The sequence below is a fragment of the Oryzias melastigma genome, linkage group LG7 (genome assembly GCF_002922805.2).
Source record: "Oryzias melastigma strain HK-1 linkage group LG7, ASM292280v2, whole genome shotgun sequence".
NCBI lineage: Eukaryota > Metazoa > Chordata > Actinopteri > Beloniformes > Adrianichthyidae > Oryzias > Oryzias melastigma.
In genome coordinates this window covers 14,158,726-14,184,471 of record NC_050518.1, presented here as the reverse complement: position 1 = coordinate 14,184,471, position 25,746 = coordinate 14,158,726, and the positions used below count along the sequence as shown (strand labels likewise).

General features: G+C 39.1%; 1 protein-coding gene across 1 annotated transcript in view; it reads left to right on the top strand.

Annotated features, from left to right (window-relative positions):
- Nucleotides 1-25,746, top strand: part of LOC112159049 (cadherin-4) — a gene marked incomplete in the record, with an annotated part of 327,458 nt that overhangs the window by 298,444 nt on the left and 3,268 nt on the right. Inside the window, 6 exon segments of the mRNA XM_024292864.2 lie at nucleotides 8,848-8,990; nucleotides 16,233-16,472; nucleotides 17,581-17,817; nucleotides 20,197-20,336; nucleotides 20,413-20,577; nucleotides 25,112-25,746. Coding sequence (XP_024148632.1) covers nucleotides 8,848-8,990; nucleotides 16,233-16,472; nucleotides 17,581-17,817; nucleotides 20,197-20,336; nucleotides 20,413-20,577; nucleotides 25,112-25,318 — 1,132 coding nt within the window.

The window sequence follows — 25,746 nt, the reverse complement described above, 5'->3', positions numbered from 1 at the left end:
CTTCTTGTGGGTGCCGCCCATCTCATGACTAGGGTGTGCCAAAATATCGATATTGCAATATATCGCGATACTTAGTCCTACGATCGATTCTCGATGGGTTCTGACCAAGTATCGATATTATATTTTTCATTTAAAGAGGCTGTTGCGCCGAGCGTCTGAGTCGCGCGGCGGAACTGTTAAGTAGATGGGTGCACTGTGTCGGACATTTGATAGCGATGCACGCGCTCATTCGGGAGAAGCACCGGTGAGATACAGGCTCTGTAGCGCGTGTGTGAAGCATGCCTACCTGTTAGCATTTATCCTCCATCTGTAGCAGAGGCAGCCGGTAAGAAGTGACTTCATCTGAGCGCTAGAATGACCGCCATCGCGTACTTCCGGTGCGCTGTGGGAACTGGGCTTGCAATTGTTTGTGTGTACTTCAGGCACCGTCGGATTTTCATGCACTTCGATGTTTAACCTGCTGGTGTACGGTGTAACTTTGGTAAATTTAGAATGTGAAGTTTTCAAAGAATGTAATTACTTTTTTCTAATGTTAATTTAAAGTAATTCTTAAATAAAAAATGCAGGATTTGATCTTTGAACTTAAATAAAAATGTATTTAAAATAAAGTACATTAATTCACTGTAAAATTAGGGAGGTTGCCTATTAATTGAAGCACTTAAAATTATATAAAACATTATTGATTAAAGTTGTTTATTGCTATTCTGTAATAGAATTTGAATGTGCAAATATTTATTGCCATTATTATGTGTGTTTTAGGATTTTTACCTATTGACTGCTGACTGACCAAATGGAAAAATGATAAAGATTGGAAAAATAATCTCAAGTGACAGTCTGAGTAAATCAGCCTTCATTTTTGGATGCTTAGCCCTTTTCTAGTGAGGGAAAAGTGAACGAAAAATTAGGTTGTTTTTGAGAGAGGCTGTAAAACATTATATTCATCATCCTTTGGTTTAATGTTCTTTTAGAGGTAGGTAGCTGTCGCCACTTGACTTATTTAATTTTTGTTCTGTTGTTTACAAAAATTCTGCGCTAAGTAGTGGAGCTGCTGATCATGTTTACCATTGTTAAGATTGAATTTGACAGATAATACCAATTCAGTTGTTGTCAATGCTTGACAAAGATATAGTATTAAAGATTTCAGCAATGTTGCACAAAAGTGTCTATAATTTGTTGGACAAAATAAGAAAAGTTGTTTATTATGATTGTGTTAAAGCTAAAAAAGATAAATGGGGATATATTTTCCCAAAATATGTTCTTCTATATAATGTTAATTATTAGAGAGAATCTTTACCAAATATCGCAGTATCGTGATATTATCGATATTGTGAGCCATGTATCGCGTATCGTATCGTAAGGTATCCAGTGATTCCCAGCCCTACTCATGATGCCATCCTAGAGCCATCCTAGAGCCAGACTCGAAAGCATGTCATTTTTCCCACAAAAAGAAACAACATCTGACCTTTTAAAGAGATGGACGTTCATTCCATATATTTTCCTTTAGTAGCCCGCGGCCATCGCTACACTGGTTCCCAACACAAATACACCCTGCGTCTGCACAACTGTGTCTGACCCGGGGGATGGGTGGTTGTAATGAACACCTGTTAGACCCCGCGGATATCAGAGACAAGACACAATTGGAAGACTGGTCTGAACGTAGCATAACGCAGCTCTGTAAGCTACCTGGTTCCACAACAGGAAACTGGTACCTTGATAACACATGGAAACATCCTATTTACTGCCCTGCACAGTAACATCAACACCTTCAGGTGCCTCTCATTACACGTATTTGAAGAGCACTGGTCGATGCCTTTTTATCACCTGTGCAGTGTCCTCATCACTCCCAGGGTCATTTTTAAAAAGCAAGACCCTATGACCAATATCTTAGATATGTACTATCATCCCACATGATGGCCTGTCATGAACTCACCTACTATCCTCAGAAGGGTGGCAGGTCAGCTCAGCCTTTGCCTGGCTGAGTACCCGAATACCTGGGTTGTCTTTTCATCCCATTGAATGTGGATCACCATGACCTGTGTGACAAAGAAGATCTACCTATAGAACATTGAAAAATACTTTCCTTCAGGCCATCGGAGCAAACCTTATGCCGCATTCTATTATGCTGAAAAAAGAAATCAACTAAAAACGTACTCGCACAACTTTCTTTGTTTCACATAGTTTATTACATCTGCATCAAGAACTGTTTATGAGATTTAATTAAAGTGTTCCTGGAGTAGAGCACTTTGCTTTGTTAGCAAAGCTGTGTGTTGTGGTTATATCATCTGAATGCACAAGGTCCACTTTCATTACCACAGCACATATCTGGGAAAGAATTAGTGCCCATAGCATTTTATAGCCAGTTTATAGAAAAAATGTTCAAGCTCCAGCAGCTTTTTTTTTTTTTTTACTGCCTCTCTTATTGTTCTCAGTCCTGCATTCTAGCAGCATGATTTAACTAACGAACAAAAATATTCACTTCTGAGATTGCATCTTTGGTTCGAGCAGGGTGACAGATTCTGTTTTATTCAATAAAAAAGCCACCAGAAAGAAAATTGAAAGATTGCAGTGCAATCTTTTCATTCTGAAAATGTTGGTTTAAAAAAGAAAATAAGTTAAAAAGCCACAAAAGAAGAGTATTTTGTAAACCCAGTAAATGTTGAGTTCAAAATAAAAATTGGATTTTAAAATACAGTTATATAATTGCGTTCCTGTCTTTGATGAGGCAGACTGGATGAAGCCTAGGACTGAAGGTACCCCACCTCTTAAGAATTATATGGTGCAGTGGGTGGGCAGTTTTCCTTTATAATGTTGTCCGCCTTATATAACACCTCAACATTCATCTTTGCAACTCCAGGGGTTTGGAAGTCATCTCCAGTGCACAGCCGGTCTTCTTTTATCTCCTTTATGTGTCTTTGTGATAACGACTGCCAAGAAAAGCGGGTGCTCTGTTCACTGGTTGCATAATAATAATAATGATAATAAACAAAGACAGTGGTCCTCTTTTGACGGACCACCTTCTCAGACACAACCCTTTAGCCTCTTGAATTAAGACCCATCTGTGAGGTAGTTGAAACACCTGCACACATTCTGGACCTTCTCACAAAGCAGCAGGCGGGATTATGGAACATATGGGAAAACTCAAAGAGCATGATGCTCTTGGTGCTTTGTCCAGATGAGAGTAGACTTTTCAAAGAACTTGTACCATCGTCTGCTCCATTAGTTAAAAGGAAGGTGAATTAATCATGAAAACCACCAGTTTCCCTTTATAATCCAAGTCAACTGGATTTTGCACTGTACATTTTATGCGTGTGACACTGAAACCATTTTCACAATGAAGTACAAACACACTTTTGTCTAGCAATAACAATTACCATATTCTCTGGAGTATAAGTCGCAAGAGCAAAAAATGTCTAATTAATAAGAAGAAAACCATATAAAAGTCGATCTGGAGTATGTAGCACTTTTAGGAGAAAAGTTTCAGAACAGTAGCTAAAAAAAGAAAGAAAAAATACAAGAATACTAATCTTTTGATCTGTATAAGAAAAATATTAAGTTTAAAAGCTAAAGCAATCAGATTCTCTTCCATGTTTGTTTTGGACCACACTTCTTCTGCCGCTTTCAGTAGCAAATACTTATACTCAGATGCAGCGACATCTAGTGGTTGTTTGAAGAATCAAAAGACAACTGCAAAAATAAATATATGAGTCTCTTGATGTCTTTAAAAAAAAACAGACAAAGAAGTCGCCCTTGAGTATAAGTTGCACCCCTGGCTAAACTATTAAAAAAAACTGCAACTTATACTCTGAAAAATCTACAAATCTATTTATCCAGCCCATTTGGTCCGTCTGTTTAGTACCCAGATATTTATGTCTGGTTGAATTTTTGGCTAAAGATGTCCTGGATCAATTTCCCGGACCAATTTTAGGTCAGTGAATCAGATTGAAATTTCAAAATGAACCAATATCGTCTATTAATCATTTCATCGACCACAAATAATTATATGAATCGTATCGTTATACACCCCTACAAACAATGACTCTAAATCTCACTTATCTGACAACATTTGGGCATTCAGCCTCATTGGTCCAAATAACGTAGGAAGTGACATTGGAGAAGCTTCAATTCCTATAAATACATTTCAAAGTACAGCTTTAGAGATGGTGCAGTTTTAGGTCCAGGGAGAGCTGAAGGTTCTGTTTACTTCCCTTCTGAGCTGAAACTCTTGAAAAACATATTCAGGTCATTAGCTCGCTCCAGGCTGCCTTCAGTCAGAGGTTCCTAGTAGTTAAGCACTGTAATTTATTCCACACAACTAAAAGTTGATGGTGCAGCAGGGAAAAGGAAGAAGGTTTCCAGTATCTCCATGAATCCCTAATGCTGTTGTTTGTGACAACGGCTAATACAATACCACCGCGCACTTCTGGCAGAAGTAGAGGTTAAAATGTGGTACATTTTCACACAAAAATTATTTTTTTGGCCTTATCTTCATTTTTGTAGTCATTCTCTTAGGTGACGCAAAATTGTCTCTTTGAAATATTCAGCCAGAATAACTGTAGATATCTTACTTTAATCATTTTAGATGCAACGCCAGTCTATCGGTGCTTATCACATTTTGTGAATGCTTTGCAGCATTCACACTATTAGTGATTGATAGTGATTCTCCTGCACCTTTTCCATACGCTTTTTTGGCACGTAAAAACTAAATTTCACTTTCAACAATTTCAGCAATCTTGGCATCAAAATGTTCAGCTCCTTCATGACATTGCTACTTGTGCTTACAAAGTTCAAACACTTATTTACCAAGTGTTTGAAAAATTATTTGAAATGTATAATTATACATTTTTAGACTGATGCTTAAAAGTGTGCAGTTATTATATAGTGGTACCGAATTTTAAATCTCTAATGCAAATGGATCCTCACTGCATGTTTTTCTAGAGCTACGATTCTACAGCTTAATCTCTAGAAGGAATCTATCTGCCTTTAACAAGGACATCTATTTTCTACTTTTCCTTGCATTTCTGATGAGCATTTGATTAGCTTTAGGCGTTTATTCACTGTATAAAATACAGTAGTAGTGCGAATTCATGCACAGATTTGATTGAGTTCTGAAAAAAAAAACCTTCATTGTCACATCTGTTTTCGTTATCTTACATTTGAAAGAACATCGTGTTTCTATCGCCTGCTTCAAAATGAGGTGCAGTAGAATAGGAAAACATTCAGATATTCTGGAATTTGCTCACCCATTTCTGATTCACAAGTCTAAGAGAACGGTGGTTCAAATGCTTCCACCGTCTCCCTCATTACACGATGAGGGTCACACAGCCTTTGTAAAATTCCTTTAAAAGCAACCTCTGACCAATAACCACAGCAAAAAGCAAGAAGTCTTTATTTCTGTTGTACTTCACATACGCAAAGACGATTCCGAGGTCCACAGTGAGACACCGACAGCTTTAGGGTCAAAGAAACAACAACACATCAGCAAAACTAAGAAGAATAGGAGCTTTGATTTGCTGCATTTTTATTTGTATTGTTTATTTTCTCAGATTTAATTGTGTTTTGTGTTCAGGTTACATTCTGTTTTCCACCAGCCATAGTCAAGGTTGTCAATCCGTCACAGTTATTTCTCTTTTGGTTAATTAGCTTCAGCCGCTTAAAGTTCATCATTTTCAGGGAGTCAGTTCCAGATCCTCTTATATTTCTTCATTGATGTTGTCATACTTCCTGCTTTAAAGTATTAGTCACAAATGTCCTCATGGGTAGATACATGCTGTCTGCGGGCAAAAAAAAAGTAAACCTGATCAGGGCACACACAAAATGTTGAGGATCGCAAACCACTCGGTGAGCGTGTTGGGTAAAAATGTTAATGTACATTTTATGGGCATGTTGTGGGCGGCAGGTCATAGCAAACATGGTAAGTAAGGGTGAAGTACATAAGATGCAGGCACATTGTATAGATTTTTAATTTTTCTAAATCCTCTGAACACTGTGCAAGGGACCCGTCTGAACTGTCGGGTGATGTGCATTGTGCTTGAAACCTGACTGTTAGGAATTAGGGAATTAGACAATCAGGGCATATTTTGTGTGGGCATTTCACAGACCCTTAGGAGTCTGTATTATGCTGCACACCCCATGCATGCAGCATTTGTGCAAGGTCAGTAAATATGTGGACCCCACTAGTGATTAGAGTGTAGCCTAAGAGCACCATTCGACATCCTTATCTGTATGTCACAAGAGTGTGTACCTTCCACTGTTCTTGCAAATACTTTATGATACGCCTACGAGAATGGAATGTTCCATTTTCATCTCTTAAAGGGCCAATATCATACAAAATACATTTTTTTGAGCTTTAAAGTGTATTATAATGTTAACACCTCACAAAAACTGCTCCAAAGCCGTATTTGGTTCCACATATCAGAGCAATCGTCTGAAACCCTCTGAGCACCAGCCCCTTCCAACCCACAATAAAGAGTGGGTCATCACATTGCCACATATGAACGAAGGGGAACAGCTCCTGCCTGTGTCGCCTCCAGGCTAACACACACACTTTGGATTAAAAAGTGATAATGGTAAATGGCGTATACTTGTATAGCGCTTTTCTACCTTCCTTAAAGGCCCAAGGCACTTTACAGTCACAGAACCATTCTCCCATTCACACACACACACCCACTGATGGCGGGTCCGCTACCGAACACTGGCACCAACCTTCCACCAGGGCAATATGGGGTTCAATGTCTTGCCTAAGGACACTTCGGCACATGGGCGGACAAGGCGGAAATTGAACCTGCAAGTTCCGATCAGGAGTTGACCGCCTTACCGCTGCACCACGGCCACCTAAAAAGATGTTCTGATCACATGTCTCAAATGTTCTGTATCACTGCACTGGCTGCTTTAAAAGAAACTTTTGCGTCATGATATGGACAAAAACAAGCAGTAAGAGGTGAACTTCTCTTTCAACTGCTCGTGATGATCAGCATTTATACTGCTTTCCTTTGCGGCTGCACTCGAGTTCGGTGTTGGCTCAGCGGCGTGTTTTCATGTGTCCGTGACGACCCCCCACACCACTTATCAATAGTCCGTTTTTTGTGGAAAAGCGATCTAAATCGAAAAAAATTGCAAAAATGAGGTACTAAAAACGGATTTATTTCTATTTGTAAGTGACCATGGTATAAACCGGATAATGCCCTTCAAAGTGTGCATTATCAGAAACTAATGCACTTTGCTGAAGCAACCATGCGCTAATTTTTGATCATGCGCACTTCGTCACTACGGCATTATACTTTCCATAATATACCTCAAAATTTTTTGTTTTTGTTTGATTTATCAGGGTGAAGTAGATATGTTTCACAGCTACACAATCATCAAAATGTTTGGATTTATTTACAGAATTTTGTTAATTACAGGCCAAGTCACAAAAGTGACAATCATTTCCACAGGAAGTATTAAATATAGTTTTTATACAGAGTGCAGATCATGCACAGACATTTCTCTGTAATGTTAGCCATTAGTTTATATTTTCTACAACTACAATTTCTGAGAACTAATTCATGGGCAGTTGGATAAATAGAAGGTATCAGTCAGTCTTAATTGGAATGTTCATATCAGATCGTGTAGTTTTTCTGAATTTCTCCTATGCTCCTTCACCCACTCCTAATCATTTTTCTCAGGCTTTTATCCTACCCTCCCACTGCTCGCTGGATGCCTGTTGTCCTCGTGGTGATTACACAGTCAGCCAATAAGCAGCTGTGGGCCAGGCGAACTTTTGTGAAACAGTCTAGACTGTAAAAATGTCATTGCTGTGATCCTTTTCCCTGCACAGCACTGTGCCTGTGATCACACACACTGCCTACTGGGAAAATCCCATTTCACTGCAGGAGAAAGATTATATTTTCTGGCCACCCACTCCTTGTTGCCTCCCATCCTTTTGAAAGCTTGTATTTTTTGCCATGTAGGTTGGACTGGAGACATTTTCGTAAAAAAAAAATGCAACTAAGTAAATATAGAAGCTAAGATAAGAATGAATCTTTTCATTTGAGTTTAGAAAAAAAAGACAGAATGGAGATAGTCAAAGCGTCACATGTCCTGAAAGGATGTTTAACATGTGGTAGAAAGACTAAAGTCAAGACAGGTGACAGCTGATGGGCTTTGTATAGCAGAGCGTTGCTTGAGAAGATTCAAGGGATACAAAAATGTATGAATATCAAGCAAGGCGAGACGGGCTGATGCTGCATGGGTGCATAGAGATCAGATAAAGGCAGCGAACGAGCTGAAAGCAACAAAAGCCAGCAAAGCAGGAACAGTCAGATCAGAATGAGATTGGGTTTGAATCCTTCAGATGATCCCTCCTTCCTTTTTTTTTCTTGCGGCCAAGTCGCCGCCCGCTACAGCATCCAGTTTCATGTTTGATAATCAGCACAAAGATCCTATCAACGTGCCGTCACGCTCCGCACTGCACCGCTCCTCCACGCACACCTGCAACGCCACAAGCACTGCAAACCTTACTTAAGCTGTACATGCCTTCCAGAGCTTTAAGCTAACACCTTCTAAGGAAAAAAAAAAAGCCAGGCAACACACAGGCAGTTGCATCAGTGCTTAACTAAGGAGGTAATTGACTCCATTGCACGGTACACAGGAGTGAAAAATGAGGTAAAATTGAGCGAAAGCTTCGAGCTCCAGGAAAGAAGCCAATGAAGAATTAAACTGTGTGAAGGTCAGACTGCTTTATGTTTGTGAGCAAGTGTATTTGGAAGCAATCCATACAGATAAAGACCTAGAGAAAGATATATAATCACATAGAGATACGGAAACACTAACTTCTCCAATGGTCTTTCCATTTTTTTTTCTCTTTAGATATTTAAAGCTGAATGATCCTGCAGACTGGTTGTCCATCAACGGAACCAACGGTCAAATAATAACGACGGCAATACTTGATCGGGAATCTGTCTACGTGAAGAACAATGTATATGAGGCCACATTCTTGGCCATAGACAACGGTAAGAATATTCTGTTATTTTATTTTGAGTTCTTTATTTATTGTGGTCGTGCAGTTAAAAAGCCAGTCTGGTCAAAATAGTGTTTTTAACATGGGAATCAGGAGTAGACAAAAATAACATTTAAAGAAGGTTGTATTTGTGATTTAGAAAGTATGTTGGGTGGGCCACAAGCTCCTTGATCCACTCCATTCTGATGCATCCACTTGTAGAAGTCTTTATTTCCTCATTTGAGTTGGCATCTGGCTTAAATATGTACTCTATGGACATGTGAGGGGCTGTGAGCCAGCTGGAGAGCCATTTCGTTCTCACTCCCAACTCGTCACACATTGACATCTGTCTAAGGAGCCCTCCACATCACTTTTTAACGCTTTGGGTGTCCCCAACTCGTCGTTTTTCGATGTGCTAGCTGTTTGTAAAATCAAGGTTCCGCAACCCTCAGTACGCTTTACTACACGCAATACAGCACGCGGACTGGTCCTCGGCATGCGGCCGGTACCCTAACCTTAAGCCAGCACTGGATGCGGTACAGACGCAGTACCAGATGCAAACAGGTTAGGGTACCGGTACTGGGTAATGGTAAGACCCGAGTCTTTTTTATTTTGGCTAAAAAAAGGCATAATCATAAATAAAAGATCACTGAGAACAATAGATCAAAGGATGACATGAGTGGGTCTCTAATAATTATTCCCTAAGTGTTAGAACTTATCCAAAATGCAATGATTGTAGTTTTATCTTTTTATTATTCAAATGCATTTTGTGAACAAAGAAATAAAGCATTAAATCTTTAAGCTACATTTATGAGACATTTTCAGCTATTGTAGCTTATCTGAGATGTTTATCGTATGAATAAAAAAAGCTCCTGAAACTGTTTACTGATGAAACATTTTTCAAATTTCTTGTGACTCATGTTGTGAGTTCTCGAAATGGACAGAGATTATATTAGCTTCTCTCTTGGTTGTCTGTGAGTCTTTAGTCCAGTTTAGCTGGAATTTTATTTTTAATGAAGTCCACTTTTAAATGAACTAAGACCCTGCTATTCAGACCAAATTTAATTTGTACCTTGGCAGCATAGTTCATATCTTCCAAAGAAAATGGACCAAAGAAGCCAGAATGACTGTGCCCTAAATGTATTGAGATGTAAATAGGACTGTAACTACATCACCTCACTGTATGATACAGTATCATTTGTATATCAGCTGAAAGAAAATGATCTTTGGTGAATGTGGGAAATTCTGAACGTAGAATAAAATCACAAATTTACCAGCTTTTCTGTGACAAAATCCAGGATTTACACAAATGGTCACAGTGTCGATCCTCTCTCCACTCCCTGCGTTGTCCTTGATCCCAGACTGACTGCTCCTTTCCTTTCTTGCAATTTGTTCTGCCTCAAAAGTTGAAACTCAAGCTTAACCAAGCACAAACTCAATCACAGCAAACAAATAAGCTCCATTTTTCCTCAAGTGGAACTGAGTGCTTTCTTTTTTTTTCCCTAAGTAAAAGGGAAATTCTTTTTTTTTCTCTCCACCAAATTGCCTTATCAGTGACATGCAGCGTGTTGGTGTGTTTACTTGAAGTTGAGCCCTTCTTGAGACTTTCTGGAATTTACAAGTGTTTGCATCTGTGAATCCTCTCATGTTGAGCATTTTCCTGTGAGCATGTGTGAGTGTGACTTTGCTGTCATTTGCAATGATTGACATTGCCAACATATAACCAACAGTATGGATGTGAAGTTTGAGCGCGTCTCGTCAAAACTATTGTTTTCTTCCTTTCTATGGTTGGAAACATTTTTTTTTGGTCCAATTGTTTGTATTTTTTCAACCCTTAAGCTAGGTTCACACTGGGCTTGAAAACACGCGTTTGAGCAACCACTTCCATAGAAAAGTCTATGTAAATGCATTTTTTTGTGTTTCAGAGTTCAGTGTAAAAAACTTTATGCATCGCTACCTATATTTTTAAGTCCATTTGCGGGGTCTAAGTACGAAATGTGTGGCAATTGAATGGGCGTTGAAAGTTGAACCAGCTGAACTTGACCAATCAGGGACTTGGCTTTGGTATTGAGTGGCATAGGGATAACGTCCCTTTTAATTCACAGATGTACCAACCGTTTGAAGATTGATCATAATTAATGACTGCAGTTTGTATGCGGACGGAAGTAAATGTCACCAATGTTAGACCCGAACTCTTCCCCTTCCCTTACGACTTCTCCCTACCCCTACACATGGCCCTCCAAATGGAAAGTCAAAACAAAAATAGTGTCTTCAAATTCGGACGTTAGTCCCACTTGATGACGTCATCAATAGTCACGGTCAGCTACGTTAGCGCAGAGCTGCAAGTGTTCAGAAAATACATGGGCTATGTCCAAATTCCTCCACTACTCGTTATGTAGTGCGTTCGCTATTTTGTAATACCGTCCGAATCTACAATTCCAAAGTCGAGCGCACTAAAAATTTCCCAAAAGTCTTTGCAAAAAAGTAACGTGCATGGATGCTCACTACATTAGCCCACTTAGACCACAATGCATTGCGGTAAAAACAATTTCTGAATTAAAAAAATTGTGCTTAAATGTAATTTTTTAATAATCCATCCACATTTTCATCATCAGAACACAATGGAGTCGTAAATAGACATCGTGAAATGTTTGTATTGATTAGAGTTTCACTTTGTGAAATTGGTGACGTCATATCCGGATTTAGAAAAACAAAAGAAAAGTAGTAAGCATGTTGTCCGAATTGCTTTTAAAATCCAGGGCACTAGATCCCTACTATATAGAGTATAGTACACTAGGTCCAGTACTATATAGCTTTTAGTTACTTAGGGATTAGGGTGGGAATTTGGACATAGCCATAACAACAGTGGTTAATACCTTTGAAAAGAGCAGGCTAAAACAATTAGTCATTATTTACAATTAAATATAAACTTGTGTGCATCAGAGCACTACCACAAAAAGGAAAGCGCGGGTAAGCCCTTAAAAAAACTATTTTGGACACCGCTGTAATTTTAAATGCCCCCATAATTGGAGAGGTAGGGAGAAGCCGTTTGGGGTAGGGGAATAATTTTGATTTGGAGTCGGCTTGTCTTTCATACATTGGAATAAGGCTGGGGCAAAATTCCTCAGATTTGCACCGCTTTGACATTTCACAAGAAACCTCTTATAACTGTGGGTAAATGCGCTAGTATCTGGTAGCAACAGATCTGTGCGAACCATATTCTTGATTGTGCCACACATGCCTAGTGCCTGTAGTTCAACACTGGTCGACATGTTTTGTTTAGACAGTCTAAGTGCTCCTAGGCTCAGGGCAGCTCTTTAGGGTGTCTGTGTTTGTGTGTTTCCATGTGTACATCAGTCTGACTGACTTCAGAAACATTGTGTGGGTGTTTCTAAAGTGCCAGCCGTCACAACATGAGAAGGATTATGGTAAGAAGTACTTTGAGACAGTGAGGATAGTAGGGTAGGATATGAAGAGCCACTAACAGCAATAGTGAGAGGCATACTTTTGATGTGTTTCCCACCCACCCCTCACTGTCTTTCCATGCGCACTCGCCACAAACACACAGGCGTCTGCACCTCAACAACAATCAAACCCATTTGGCATTTTTCTCTTTCAAAGCAATCATGCTATTGTTTATGTTCTGCGTGCGCTCTTCAAACAGCATATGGTAAGACTGCTTGGGTCTTTTCACCACGCCTTACATCTCACATCCACCATCAAAAAAAAAAAGTTAATACAAATCCTTTTGAGGAATTTACACACACATAATTATTTATTTAGCTGGTTAAAGCCAGCATAATTCTCCTATCAGCTGTGGCAAGCTGCTTCCACATGTCCCTAATACGTGGCTGGGATTAACAGACCAATAGAACAGCAAAGAAATGTGTGTGATACATAATGGCGCCACGATGAACCTGTTCGATTATGAACCACAAGTGTTTGGGGTTCTTCATGTACATTTTCCTCTAATACTGTCCATCAGCTTTAGCATGAAAGCGAACAGCTTTTAATGATAAAGCTTTTGAAACATGCATTCAAAGACAGAATCTCATGGAAAACACTTCAAATGGAAGGCTGTTGTATTACCAAGGTTATATGACTTTATCTGACCTATTAGGTCAAGTCCTTTGTTCTTGTTGAGTCATTTAGTCCTATAGATTTTAATCAAATGGTGTAAGCAGCAAGCTGAGACCTCGTTTTAAGTGGGGCTAATTTATTAGATTTTTTTAGACAAAAAGAAAAGCTCTGCTTAAGAAAAAAAAAGACTGGGAAATCTCACATGAAAGACAGCCATTTGAAAAAGTGTTGTTATGTGACCAAGGGCAAAAAAACACTGAAAGACAGCCAGAGGAAACTTTATAACTCATCTTTTCTACAGCTTTTGGACATAATTTTACACTTTTTTTTTCTTTGTTAGGTTCAAAGCTGTAACATCTTTTTATCGCGCCTAATAGCCAAACATATTTATATTTTTTCCTGTATTTTTTTCTAAGGGACCTTTGAACATGGAACATGTCGGTCTCAATTAAGGATGTAATGATTCACTTTCCCCACAATTCAGTTCAAACCTTGATTTTTGGGTCACAGTTTTGCTTTGGTCCAATATATGATTTGTGTATTACAAAGTCAAAAATATTTGAAAGATCACTTTTTTAATATGCTGAAGACCGCATCACAAAGCCACTATGTACATTTTGTGCATTTTCCACGTATTAAATTTCCCTCTTTCATGATACATTAGTTATACGTATTTCATAAGTGTTTCTTGTATTCGTAATTCGTTGATGTATACAAATGTCTGTCAAGGGTTTCAGCTGATGGGTCTTTACGTGACTTTGGTTTTGAGCTTTTCAAATTTTTGGTCAGTTGAGAATTACGTAGTTTATGTGTATCAATTTGTTGGTTCACAATTATTTTGTAAATTTGTACGCAATTGTTTTTTTTTTCTCTTTTCTATAGCGTGTACAGCACACATATGTTAAAACTGTCATTGATGCACAAATCACTATTGAATGCACAAAATGAATGCATGAACAAAAATAAATAAGTTACTAATTCAAACAAAAACACAAAACAAAGGGAAATGGAACCTTGGCCAAACATAAAATTAGTCAGGGAGACTGCTGACCCAGCCATGTCGACCGTCAGAGTCAGCAGCTCCCTGCTAAGGGCTGCCTAACCAAACTCTACCTAAAGAAAACAAATCAACAAAGCCTGCAAATCAAGACTACCAGTGTCCAACTCCAAACTAAAATAACAAAACCCAGAAGTGTAAGACTGCTGAAGACAGAGAGGAGAAAAGAACGAAACAAACCTGCACAAAAACTAAACCCCAGCCCCAGCTGCCTCCTGCTCTTCTCTGCCTAACTGAGTAAGACCTCTTCTGATTTAAATATTTGTCAGGTGCTGATTAAGATTATTGGCCTCACCTGTTAGGTGAGCAGAATGGCAGAGCATGTGGAAAGTGTGCAGCAGCAGACGAAATAAGCTCAAAATAAGTTGCTAGTATTTCTTTTCGAGTGAAATGGGTGGGGCTTCTAGCTCCGATGGACTGAGGACTTCCAGTTCCGGCCGATGATGTCTAAAGCCAGGTCTTCTTTGATGGAGCTGGACAGTCTCACTTAAGCCTGTCCACATTTTTTTTCCACTCATCTTGTGGCAAATATCTTACTCTTTCTCTGCCATACCTAATTGGTAGATCTGTACGCTATGCATAAATCTGCCCAAATTAAATTGCCTTTATCTGATTCTAGAGATGGGCCCTAGGGTCGCTACAGTTCATGCAGTGGCAGCAGTTGAGGCATGACAGGGAAATGACTTGTAATTGGAGGCAGCTATGGGTCGTCACCCCCCGGCACACACTCGATAAACACCTCTGTGCCCTATCCTACTATAAGCTCTTATTCTGCTGCAGATACTCATTCATGCGTTTGGTTCTCAGATCAGCCATCTAGTTTCCTCGTTTTGTTAAAAGCATCTAGTCTTTATTCACAACTCCATAAGTGCTGTTGCTGAAAGTCTGTCACCATGTTCAATCAATGCAGCCGCTCAAGAGCTGTGTGTGCAGACGAGGTGTGAGTGTGTCTGTGCGCAGTCATGCATGGTATGAGTGACAACCTGGCAGAGTCGTTGCTGAAATTGTAGCGTTGAGGGCAAACATCAAGGATCACCAGAGAAAACGCCTTCTGTTGCCTAAGCAGAGGTTTTTAAATGTGGCCTTAAACATATAGAGCCACTGTTTCTAAGACTGACTAATGATTATAGTCTGTTTCTAAACGTTTGAAAAGATGGCATACTTGTACAGCGCTTTTTCCTTGAAGGCCCAAAGTGCTTTACAGTTACTGTCCTATTCAACCAACAACACACACATATTCACACACTGGTGGTGGCTCCGGGGTCGAACACTGGCACCTACGAACCTGCAACAACCAACCTATAACCAACGCAAACACAGTGCTGAAGTCTCTTTCCCTTTGTTGTGTTGTTGCGTTGATTCTCTTCCTTAACATTTCATTTTGATTTTTGGAAATTACTTGTGTTTTCCAAATTATTTCACTTTTACTTTGTTTTCTTTTTTTTATTGTACTTTGTTTTTTTAAAATGTGATGTTTTTTTTATTATTTGTTTTGCTTTTTTCATTGGTGTGAACAATATGTTTTGGCATTAAGTGATTTGTTCATGTGACTATGAAGCAGAATTAAACATTCTGTGTGTGACACTGGAAAAGTCTGTACAATAATCTCGTCTTATTGACCTTTAAAAAAGAAAATCCAACTAAAACGGAGCAAAACTGCTTTATGTTAGCAATCATACAGAACTCCCACGCTCAGTTGTGAATACAGCCAGACAAGAGCCTGTTTTACTGTATTACAGTCATCATTAGTGTACCTTAGCCGTCTCAAGGCGATCGGATGTGCTCTGCCTTCATCCAGATCAACTGTGATTGCTTCCATTTAGCTGTAAGGCCAAATGACGACCTGGACAACACTGCTTTCATGAGGATTTAGATCAAAAGTTTCAATTCTCCTCCAGCTCTACAGCGCTCCTACTTTACCAAGATGATTGCAAATGAACAGTGCTCATTTCACCTTATTTTATAAATCTTTCTTATCCTCTTTTAGCACTTTTCATTCCTCTGTCAGCCTTCAGCTCATCTCTCTTTCCCTCTCAGTCGTCCCTTCGCCTCCATGTATCTTCTCTTATCATCTGTTCTCTCTGTCATAGATTTTTTTTTCTCTCTTTTCGCTCCCAGGCTCTCCTGAAGCCAGCGGCACAGGCACTCTGCAGATCTCTCTGATAGATATTAATGACAACCCCCCAGCACTCGTTCCCAGGGAGTCTCAGATCTGCGAGAGGATGAACAAGAATGTCAACGGTGTCAACATCACCGCCGCAGATGCCGACACAGACCCAAACGCCGGACCTTTTGTCTTTGAGCTGCCCAACTACCCCACCAGCATCAGACGCAACTGGACCATTTCACGGATAAGTGGTGAGGGGAGGGGTGTGTGGGTGTGTGAAACGTTTGGGTCTGTTTTCAGCTACTTTCAGAAAATTCTTTTGAAAAGTGAGTAAATCCGGCAAATGGAATCAAATCTTTGATTTGAATGGAAAAACACAGTAAAAATCTGGAATAAAATATTTTTGGGCTGTTTTTGTTGACTTTTGACAAGTTAATAGGCAGTGACAAACAGTTAATTAAATATACGTATAATGATTAAAAGCAGCATCAACAATCAGTTTGAATGAGGTTTTTCAGGTATTATTCTTGATGCATTTATATCTAATTTAAAATCTTTTATTCTTAAGCACTTTTAAAACACCTTAATTGTAACTTTATTTACAAACAACAGCAAAAATAGAAATATTTATTTTCTTATTTATTTTTCAGAAAAAAAACTTTTTTTTAATTTCCATTTTATTTTATTTTTGTTATTTAGTTTTACTTTATTTTTTTTAATTCAACTGTAACTATGACTTTAAAAACAGAAAATACATTTTTAAATTTTATTTTCTTTCAACTTCCTTTTTTTTCAACACAAGTTAAATTTTATTTTTTATACAGCTCAGATGTAACTATTTCTTTTCAGAGGTAAAAAAATAAAAATATATATGCATTTTGATTACTAATATTTATAATTAATATATAAAATATATTTTAGCATTTTTATTTTCATTTTTAAAATATGTATTATTATTTTTAATATTTAAAATACATGATTAACAATAAAAAGAACAACATTAAAATAAGATGTTCAAATAAATAATAAAAAGTAGTAGTAGTAAAATTTAAATATAACAACAGTTTTTTTTAAAGCAACACTTAAAATCTAAAAGTGAGGAAGTCTGTTTTATAGTAAAGGGAGAAAATGTTTCAGAATTATTTGTCACTGTTTCAAAAAGTTAAAAATCACAGAAAAAGAAAGAAAAAAGTAAAATTTGCTGAAAATTTAACATTAAAAATTGGGTAGTTTTAGTAATATATATGATTGTGTATATATTTCACAGAAAATTCCCTTGTTCAATAATATTCTGTGAGAATCTTTTTCTTTTTATTTAATGAATCAAATGTTTAAAACTTGTCTCTTCTCTTTGCTCAGGTGATTATGCCCGTCTGTCTCTGAGATACCAAGTGTATTTGGAGCCGGGAATGTACGAGGTCCCCATAGTCGTGTCGGACTCGGGGAACCCCCCCTTGTCTAACCGCTCGGTCATCAAAGTGAAGGTTTGCCCGTGTGATGAACACGGAGACTGCACCACGCTTGGGGCGGTGGCCGCCGCTGGTTTGGGAACCGGAGCCATCATTTCCATCCTCATCTGCATCATCATACTGCTCTGTAAGTTTGATTTTAAAATCAATTCTTATTATTTCCCTCCTACTGTATATGAAGTGGGAGTTTGTGATGTTGTGTTACGAAAAACATTATCCAAAAATATCAAAAAGTACAAGAATCTGCATTATCAAAATGGGATTTTCAATAATTAAAAGCTTCTACGTTTTTATTTAAAAGGAAAAAACACAAAACTGATGATTAATCAGTTTGATTTTTATCCATCTCTTAGATTTTTGTTATTTAGGATTTTAAAAACTGCCTAGATGGCACATTTTACAATACTTAAAAGTACACAAGAATTTCTAAAACATTATATTCAATTTTTTTGCTGTAATTGAGCCTTGAAGGTAATACAAGAGGTTTTAAATGACTTCTAAAATGTCTGTTTCATAGAGCTTTGACTGCATCACCATTCTCTGCTACATTCACAGTGAAAATCCTTAGATGTGCGGCTCAGTTCAGCCTTCAGATTTTCTCTGAATCACAAAGCAAACCTTGTGTTCTCAAAATCATCACATGTCTTAAAGTTCATGGAAGTTCAGAGTATATTTCACAAAAAATAGCAAAAAATAAAATGGCAAGCTATTCGGTCACGCTGTTGTCATGGTGAATGTAAAGGGTTTGCCAGGCAAATGCAGGTGAGGTGAGATGTGGTACAAAGAGGTAAAAAAACAACACACTTTTAAAAGGTACAAAGTGATCTTTGCAGCTCACAGGAGCATAAAAAGTTTTATCTGACTATAAAATACATTAATACTATGGTAACAAATACATCCGCAACCGTGCAATATGGAGGCATTGGCAGAATCTTCAGCATTTCATGCTGCGAGCAGATTTGTTTGAAAATTCGTTGGCGTGGTGTAGATGAGTGTAGATCTTGGTGGTCAGGTGGGTGTCAGGCGTGCAGAATGTCCTGCTTTTTATATATCTCTGCTGGGTGATTGGTGGCCAGTGGGACTTGATATGTCCAGAGACTTATACACATCATCCAATCAGAGCTGCTGTTGGTCGGTAATCTGGCTTCCACCAACCCATGGCCGCCCAGCAGTCACCCAATTTCATAATGGCTGCGCGGCCCAAAAATGTACCCGCAGTGGCGGTTCTACACTGAATTACTGCCCGGGCGAGACCCTCCCCAGCACCATTCTGCATCTACCCATAGATGGCGCACTATAAATACATTAACTATTGCCTGGGTGCAGAAAGTTATTCTGTGGTGTTGGAAGATTTGTTGAATTATTCACATATGTTTTTCAAATTGAAAAGTAATTTGTTCAATCTTTCCAACGCCACATGAACGCAGCATTTCTCTAAGTTTGGATTCCTCCCTGAAGGACATCAACTCATCTGTGCAATTAGCACTAGAATTAGAGCAAACATTTTTAAAATAACATCTCCAAAATGTTCTGTTTTATATCATTTTTAAACGTATATCAATTCATTTCCAATCAATTTTTTTTCCAGATTTAATGTTATTTTATTTCAGGTGGAATTACCAAAAAACTCCACACATCTGCTCCTGGTCTGGCCCTATTTTAGAACCTTTTTGTGGCCAACGAGTCAAAAAGTTTGCCCACCCCTGATGTAAACACCGAAATGATTGTAACATTTTTAAAGGTTATTCCTAATGTAACAGGATGTAAGAAACCTTGCATTGAAGCTGCGTTCACTCCGCCCTCAGCAACACACATTCAAGCAACTACTTTCAATGAAAAGTTCAAAACTATCGTGCTCATTCATGTTTCTATATGACTCTTTTTGGGCTCTATGTACAAAACTTGTAGCCATAAGTTGAATTTTGACCTAGGATTTAATTAATGGAAGTGCCAACTGTTTGAAAACATGAAAATCTTTCATGTATCGTAAATAGAGCTCTGAAAGAAAAAGATTCACCAGATTTGCACCACTTTGACATTTTGCACTAAGCCTCTTCCAACTGTAGGGGGCGGACATACACTAGTACCGGGTAGAGACCGTCAAATGTAAACACTATATTCAAAAATGCCCATTTAGCACGTTCTTGGATGCGCATCACATGCTACATGCTAATGTAGCATTAGAACAAAAACAAGCGTTTGATACTTTAGTTCCTTATAACTATCAGTGGTTCTGATTTTGCTGACATCCTTTAATGTTTTCTGCTAATTAGAATATTACATCCCACCAAGCAGAACAAGATGTTGAACACTGTGAACGTATTTCTCCATTTCATAAATCATTTCCACATTTGCGGCCTAACATGCCTCGCTGCAGTCCCTGGGCGAGGCTGGAGAGCTGGCCGCGTTAAAGATGAGGCTGTCGCCTGTTTGTTTTTTTTGTCCTTCTGTTGCCGTTGCAGCACAACCTGCTGCTTTGTGAGATTCACGTGTGCGTCCCCCGCAGGTATGGTGCTGCTGTTTGTGGTGTGGATCAAGCGCAGAGAGAAGGAGAGGCAGACGAAGCAGCTGCTCATTGACCCCGAAGACGACGTGAGGGACAACATCCTCAAATATGATGAAGAGGGCGGAGGAGAGGAAGACCAAGTTAGTATTGCTGAGGAGATCCATGAGTTTCCCTCACCGTTCCTTCTTGACTGAGATGTCTGATTTTGGTTTACAGGACTACGACTTGAGCCAGCTGCAGCAGCCCGACTCTTTAGACCACATCATCAGCAAGCCGCCTGGCGTCCGCAGAGTGGATGAGCGTCCCATCATCCCTGAATCCCAGTACCCCATCAGACCCGTCGTGCCCCACCCTGGAGACATCGGGGACTTCATCCACGAGGTAAACGTCTAAAGGAGCGGAGACGCAAGGACTCAGCAGTCAGATTATGTGTACTCACCGCGCGCCGGCCTTTCACTTTCACTTTCCGTCTGTCTGACATTTAATGTGATTACGGGGTTTCCGGATGCTCTTTAATATCTTTACTCCTGCATGGAGGTGGCAGCGGCGGGTTTTGCTTTACTAAGCCACTGTCACTTTTTCGTGCAAACAAATACACACGCCTCATACCCACACACACAACTCTGACTTCAGTAAACTGATGCAAGAAAAATGCTGATTGACAGACTTGTGACAACACGTTTACAGTGGAGAGGTGTTGGCAGCTGTTCAGCTTTGATCCATCCAGCCTGGAGTCTCACTTTGACGAACACAAACACAAACACACACTCACCTGATCTTGCTCCAGCAGCCTGGTTAAACACAAACAGTGAATGTAGTGGTTTTGCTACACACTGCTTCCTCCACTATCATTTTATTTTTTTTTAGGTTTGCCACCATCCATCGCTTTCTGTTCCACTGAATTTACAAAGTCTTACTCTATTTTAAAGCCTCAGGTAATTTCCATTCCTGGAAATGTGTAATTAATCATTTAAAAAATGTTTGTTAACGAAAAAAGAAAATTCAGGGTACATTCAATAACCATAAACATGAAAAAAAAATCCTAAACATCTTCACATTTTCCCAGCTTCTGATTAATTCTGATATTTTTAATCGTCTAATCAACACATAATCCCATCCAACAAACCCCGTCCTTCTTAGAAAAAATCTAAAGGAAATTCCCAACTGCCGATTGTCTTTGTCCAATAACTGATTAAAGTAGGCAAAAAAAATAAAAAACAAGGGCAGCACCAGGTGGTAGCTTGGGGTTGCAATAGAAACTGTAAGACTTAGCAAAGCTACCCCAAATATAGGGTTGAGGCAGCGTTCACACCAAATGTGATTTGTCGATGTTAAGTCAACGGTACAGACGGGTGCGGCGTCTTGGTCCAACAGCAGTGACCAGAGTTCAAATAAATGAACTTTGGCGAGGTCAATGCTTTGCTAATCAGGAACTCATCTTTGTGACCTGTTCAGTGACTCGATCAGCTCGCAGGTCATATCTCTCCGACCCCGGGAAGGCTTAACTTTATTATATTTTTCTTATTTTCCCAGAGACAATAATATATTTTTAAAAAATGTCTTCTAATGTTATTCTTTTTTATTTTATTTTGTGCGTCTTCAAACTGGGTCACAGAGACAGAAACATGGCGGAAGCGCCCATCATTCAGATGCAGCTCCTGCAGCAGGAGCGAACCAGGAGAATCTCTGAATGATCACGTGAACCCAGACATGAGGTGCGATTACTGATACTTTTTTCAAATAACTAATCTGATCTCTAAACATCCTCCTTGTAAAGAGATATACACAGACACCGCTCCATGTAGCGATCAGGCTGAAAACATCTGGTGGTAGCTCCTCCCACACGTTTTTAGAAAAGCCGTTTGGCAGTGAATTCGCCACACAGCGAAGGAGAGGATGCCAGGTGGCCAGTTCTACCCTATGGGGGAAGGGTCTGACCCTAACACACCTGGACTCTCAACAGCTCCTAAACAGTAAATAAATGACTATTTTACTACCACGCATCAACTTGAATTTGTTTTTCTGTAACTTTCCTTCTTGGAAGTATAATTTTACATAATGAATCACTGTCACTTACAGTCACTAAAATCCTGGAGCCGCCCCTGAAAAGAAAGTATGTTAAATATATTTTAGTGCGCCCCAAGAAAAAGAGAAAAAAAGGAGTATTGTACATCTCACCCAGCGCTGGCTTCAACTGTTTGTCAGACACTTGCTTCCAGAAGTGCAAGAGTCCTCTGTCTTCAAACTGGACCCAAAAGCCGAACTCTTCCAGTCCAGTGAGTCGAGGAGGCAGGATCCTCTGGTGAGGCGGGAGGGTCTTTTTGAGATGGACCTGGCTGCAGACATGATGATTCATGACATCATCAGCCGGGAAATCGGAATTTAGAAATGCAATTTACCCAAACCATAATCCTATCCATCTCTCACCCAAAAGTATTGAGAATTGTAGAAAAAGCTTCTATTAAAGCCTAAAATGAGACAAATGTAACTGTTAGGGTCACCAGTAAATAAATAAAAGGTTATTTCAAGTGATATGGGGGACTTCCAGGTTATGTCAAGGTCTTCCGGTTCTCTCGTTTAGTTTTTTTTTTTCACAAGACACACCTTCCTCTAGCTTTTCCCACTTCATCCCTCCCTTGCATATGGCCTCAATCAACAAACTTTGGTGGTTCAAACAGTTAAAACAATATAAAACCATCCTGGGAAAAGGCCAATATTTTCAATAGAAATATAATTATTATTATTAGAAAACCACGTATTAATTCCCACAGTTTCTACATACTACAGATCTACTGGCTTCTTTTAATCTATTCTTAAATGCTCGAACACTATAGAACAAGATGATTATGTTACACATTTACACTATTTATCAGTAGCATAACCATAGCCATCTTACATCTAATCATAGAAGAAAAAAAAAATATATATATATATATATATATATATATATATAGCATTGATTCTTGTTAAATTGAGAAGCTCTATATGTTTACATACAAACGTAGAACAATAATACTAGATCCAAAATGCTTTTTCAGCATCACCTTCATGCTGTTCCATCCCTTTTTATTTATGTCTCTGCTAACAGAAGAGCCGTCACAATTGTCAAATACACGACATCTTGGTCATGTATGATGTTAACATGATCGAAGATTCAGCATTATAATTAATAAAAATTATGTTCATTTTTTTGAAAGGTAAATTTCTTTTTAGCCCCCAGTTTGGTTCTATAATTGTACATTTGCAATTTTTTAGCCCCTAAATCTTTTTAACTACAATTTTAAACTTCTCTATGGATAACATCGTGGAGACATTCTAGCAGCAGACAAAAACAAAACTGGTTGGTTTCCAGTAGCATCACAGACTCCATCGTCACAGTGTGTTGGAGTTTTCTCCTCAGAACAGCTGTGGGTCTGCAGACACATCCACATCTGTTAGTCGTCTGAGCAGACATCAGTTCGGAAGCATGTTTGTGCCCTGGATCAAATTATAGAGACAATTCCCAAGAGCCCAAAAGCATTTCAGCCGGATTCTTGAAGCCTGGGATGTTACTCCTGGAAAAATAAGGAATAAAAAAAAAATCTTCATGGATATGTTTTTTTATATATACGTTTGCATGTTTTAAGCTTAAAAAGTAAAGTTCAATGGCTTTGATGACACAATTTAACTTTCAACTTTTGAAGACCAAAGTTAAATGCTGAAAATTTGGAGTAATAGTTTGAAATTGAAATTGTTTTTTTTTTATTATCATTAAATGAATAAATACATTTTTAAAAGACATGTTTTCTAGGACCTAGTTTTATAGCCAGTAGTTCATCAGAAATTTGAGTTGTGGGCTGTTGGTATGAAGCAACCCCGCCCCTCTTCCCTTTCCCCTTTCTTGGTTTTTCCTTTTTTTTAACCAAGATTACCCCCGTCACACCTAAACCTAAATAACAAGCAATATTAGAGTTCTCCAGTCATCCAGTTGTTAACCAGATGCCAACTCAGACAAGGAAAATGAAGACGTTCATGGATCTAGTCATCTAGTGTCCGCCCAGTTTATTTTTTTTATCAAAAATACCCTTTTTTCCATCTCCTCCTGATTAATAATGAATGAATGAATGAATGAAATGGTTTATTTCAAGCAATCAGGTCATAATACATACATAACATATCACTTATATCACAAATAACAATTTGAATAAAGAAATACTCAGAGATTTTCTTTAAACATGTCCTCCACCATCTTAAAAATACAATTTTTTATCAAAGTTAGTTGGTCTTTAACTACCTTTGAGGTCATTTTTAATGTTTTGCTGTTGCTGGTGCTGCTTTTAGCGATGACCACAGGATAGGAAAACAAAAGTGTGGAAACGGCAATAAATAACCAGGTTGCAAAGAGTTTTACTTCACTTGTTTTTATGATCATCTCAGACCGTCTTCATAACGGGCTTCGGCAGTAAATATCTTCTGATTGCTTCAGCAATCAAAATGAATTAATAAAGTGGAGCGGGTCATAATTCGTCCCCCCAGTGCGTCTGCCGCTGTGTCATCCTCAAATTGAATTACAATGAGCGTACAGCCTGGAATAATGGCCCAATTGATAAAACATTGATGATTTATTTTATATGTTTCTCCCCACTTTTTTTTTTGATGTGGGAGAATTCTCTCAGTACATCTCTATTGTCATTTCTTCATTGTGTTTCCTCCTTTATGAGTGTAATTGTGCTCCCCTCCTGTGAGTGTGTGTTGTCTGTGTTGTGTGTGTACGCCAGCATGCTCTCGCTGTTCTCCAGCTGTCTCCTCTGACAGCTGGGATTTGCTTCGGTGTACCTGCGGGTGGATTTTGTGTAGCAACTCGTTGCCCTTCGGTCAGTGGCGGACGGCAAACGTGTAATTTCACCTGTTTCCTGCTCTGTCTTTTCCCTTCTAGGGCCTGAGAGCGGCAGACAACGACCCCACGGCGCCCCCCTACGACTCCCTGCTGGTGTTTGACTACGAGGGCAGCGGCTCCACAGCCGGCTCCGTCAGCTCCCTCAACTCGTCCAGCACGGGGGACCAGGACTATGACTACCTCAACGACTGGGGCCCCCGCTTCAAGAAGCTGGCTGACATGTACGGAGGCGGGGCCGACGATTAAAGGCGCCCTGACTCACACAAACGCGCACCCTCGTCCCGTCAGCCGGCCTGCCATGTTCCTACGACACCCCCAACAGACGATGTTTGCAAACCGACCAATCAGACGCCCCGTCACACAGGACCAGTGTGGCCACATCTCCACTGAAAGCTCTCATTCACAGTGTGCATTCTCCAACGTCTGTGCTTTGGTTTCCCTTCAGTTTGCTGCTGGATGTGAGCTTAAGTACCTAAAATGTTTGCTTTTCCTTCAGTTTCTTCAAAAATGTCTTGTTCTGTTTTTTTTTTCTTTTCTTTCAAAGCATTTCCTTATTTCCCCCTCGCTCGCTCCCAGCCCCTCTTTTGCCACTCCAAAGAAGCTTTGCATCTGAGCAGCTTGATTTGTCTGAGGCAAACAAAAGGGGAATAAAGAAGAACACTAACATGAAAGTC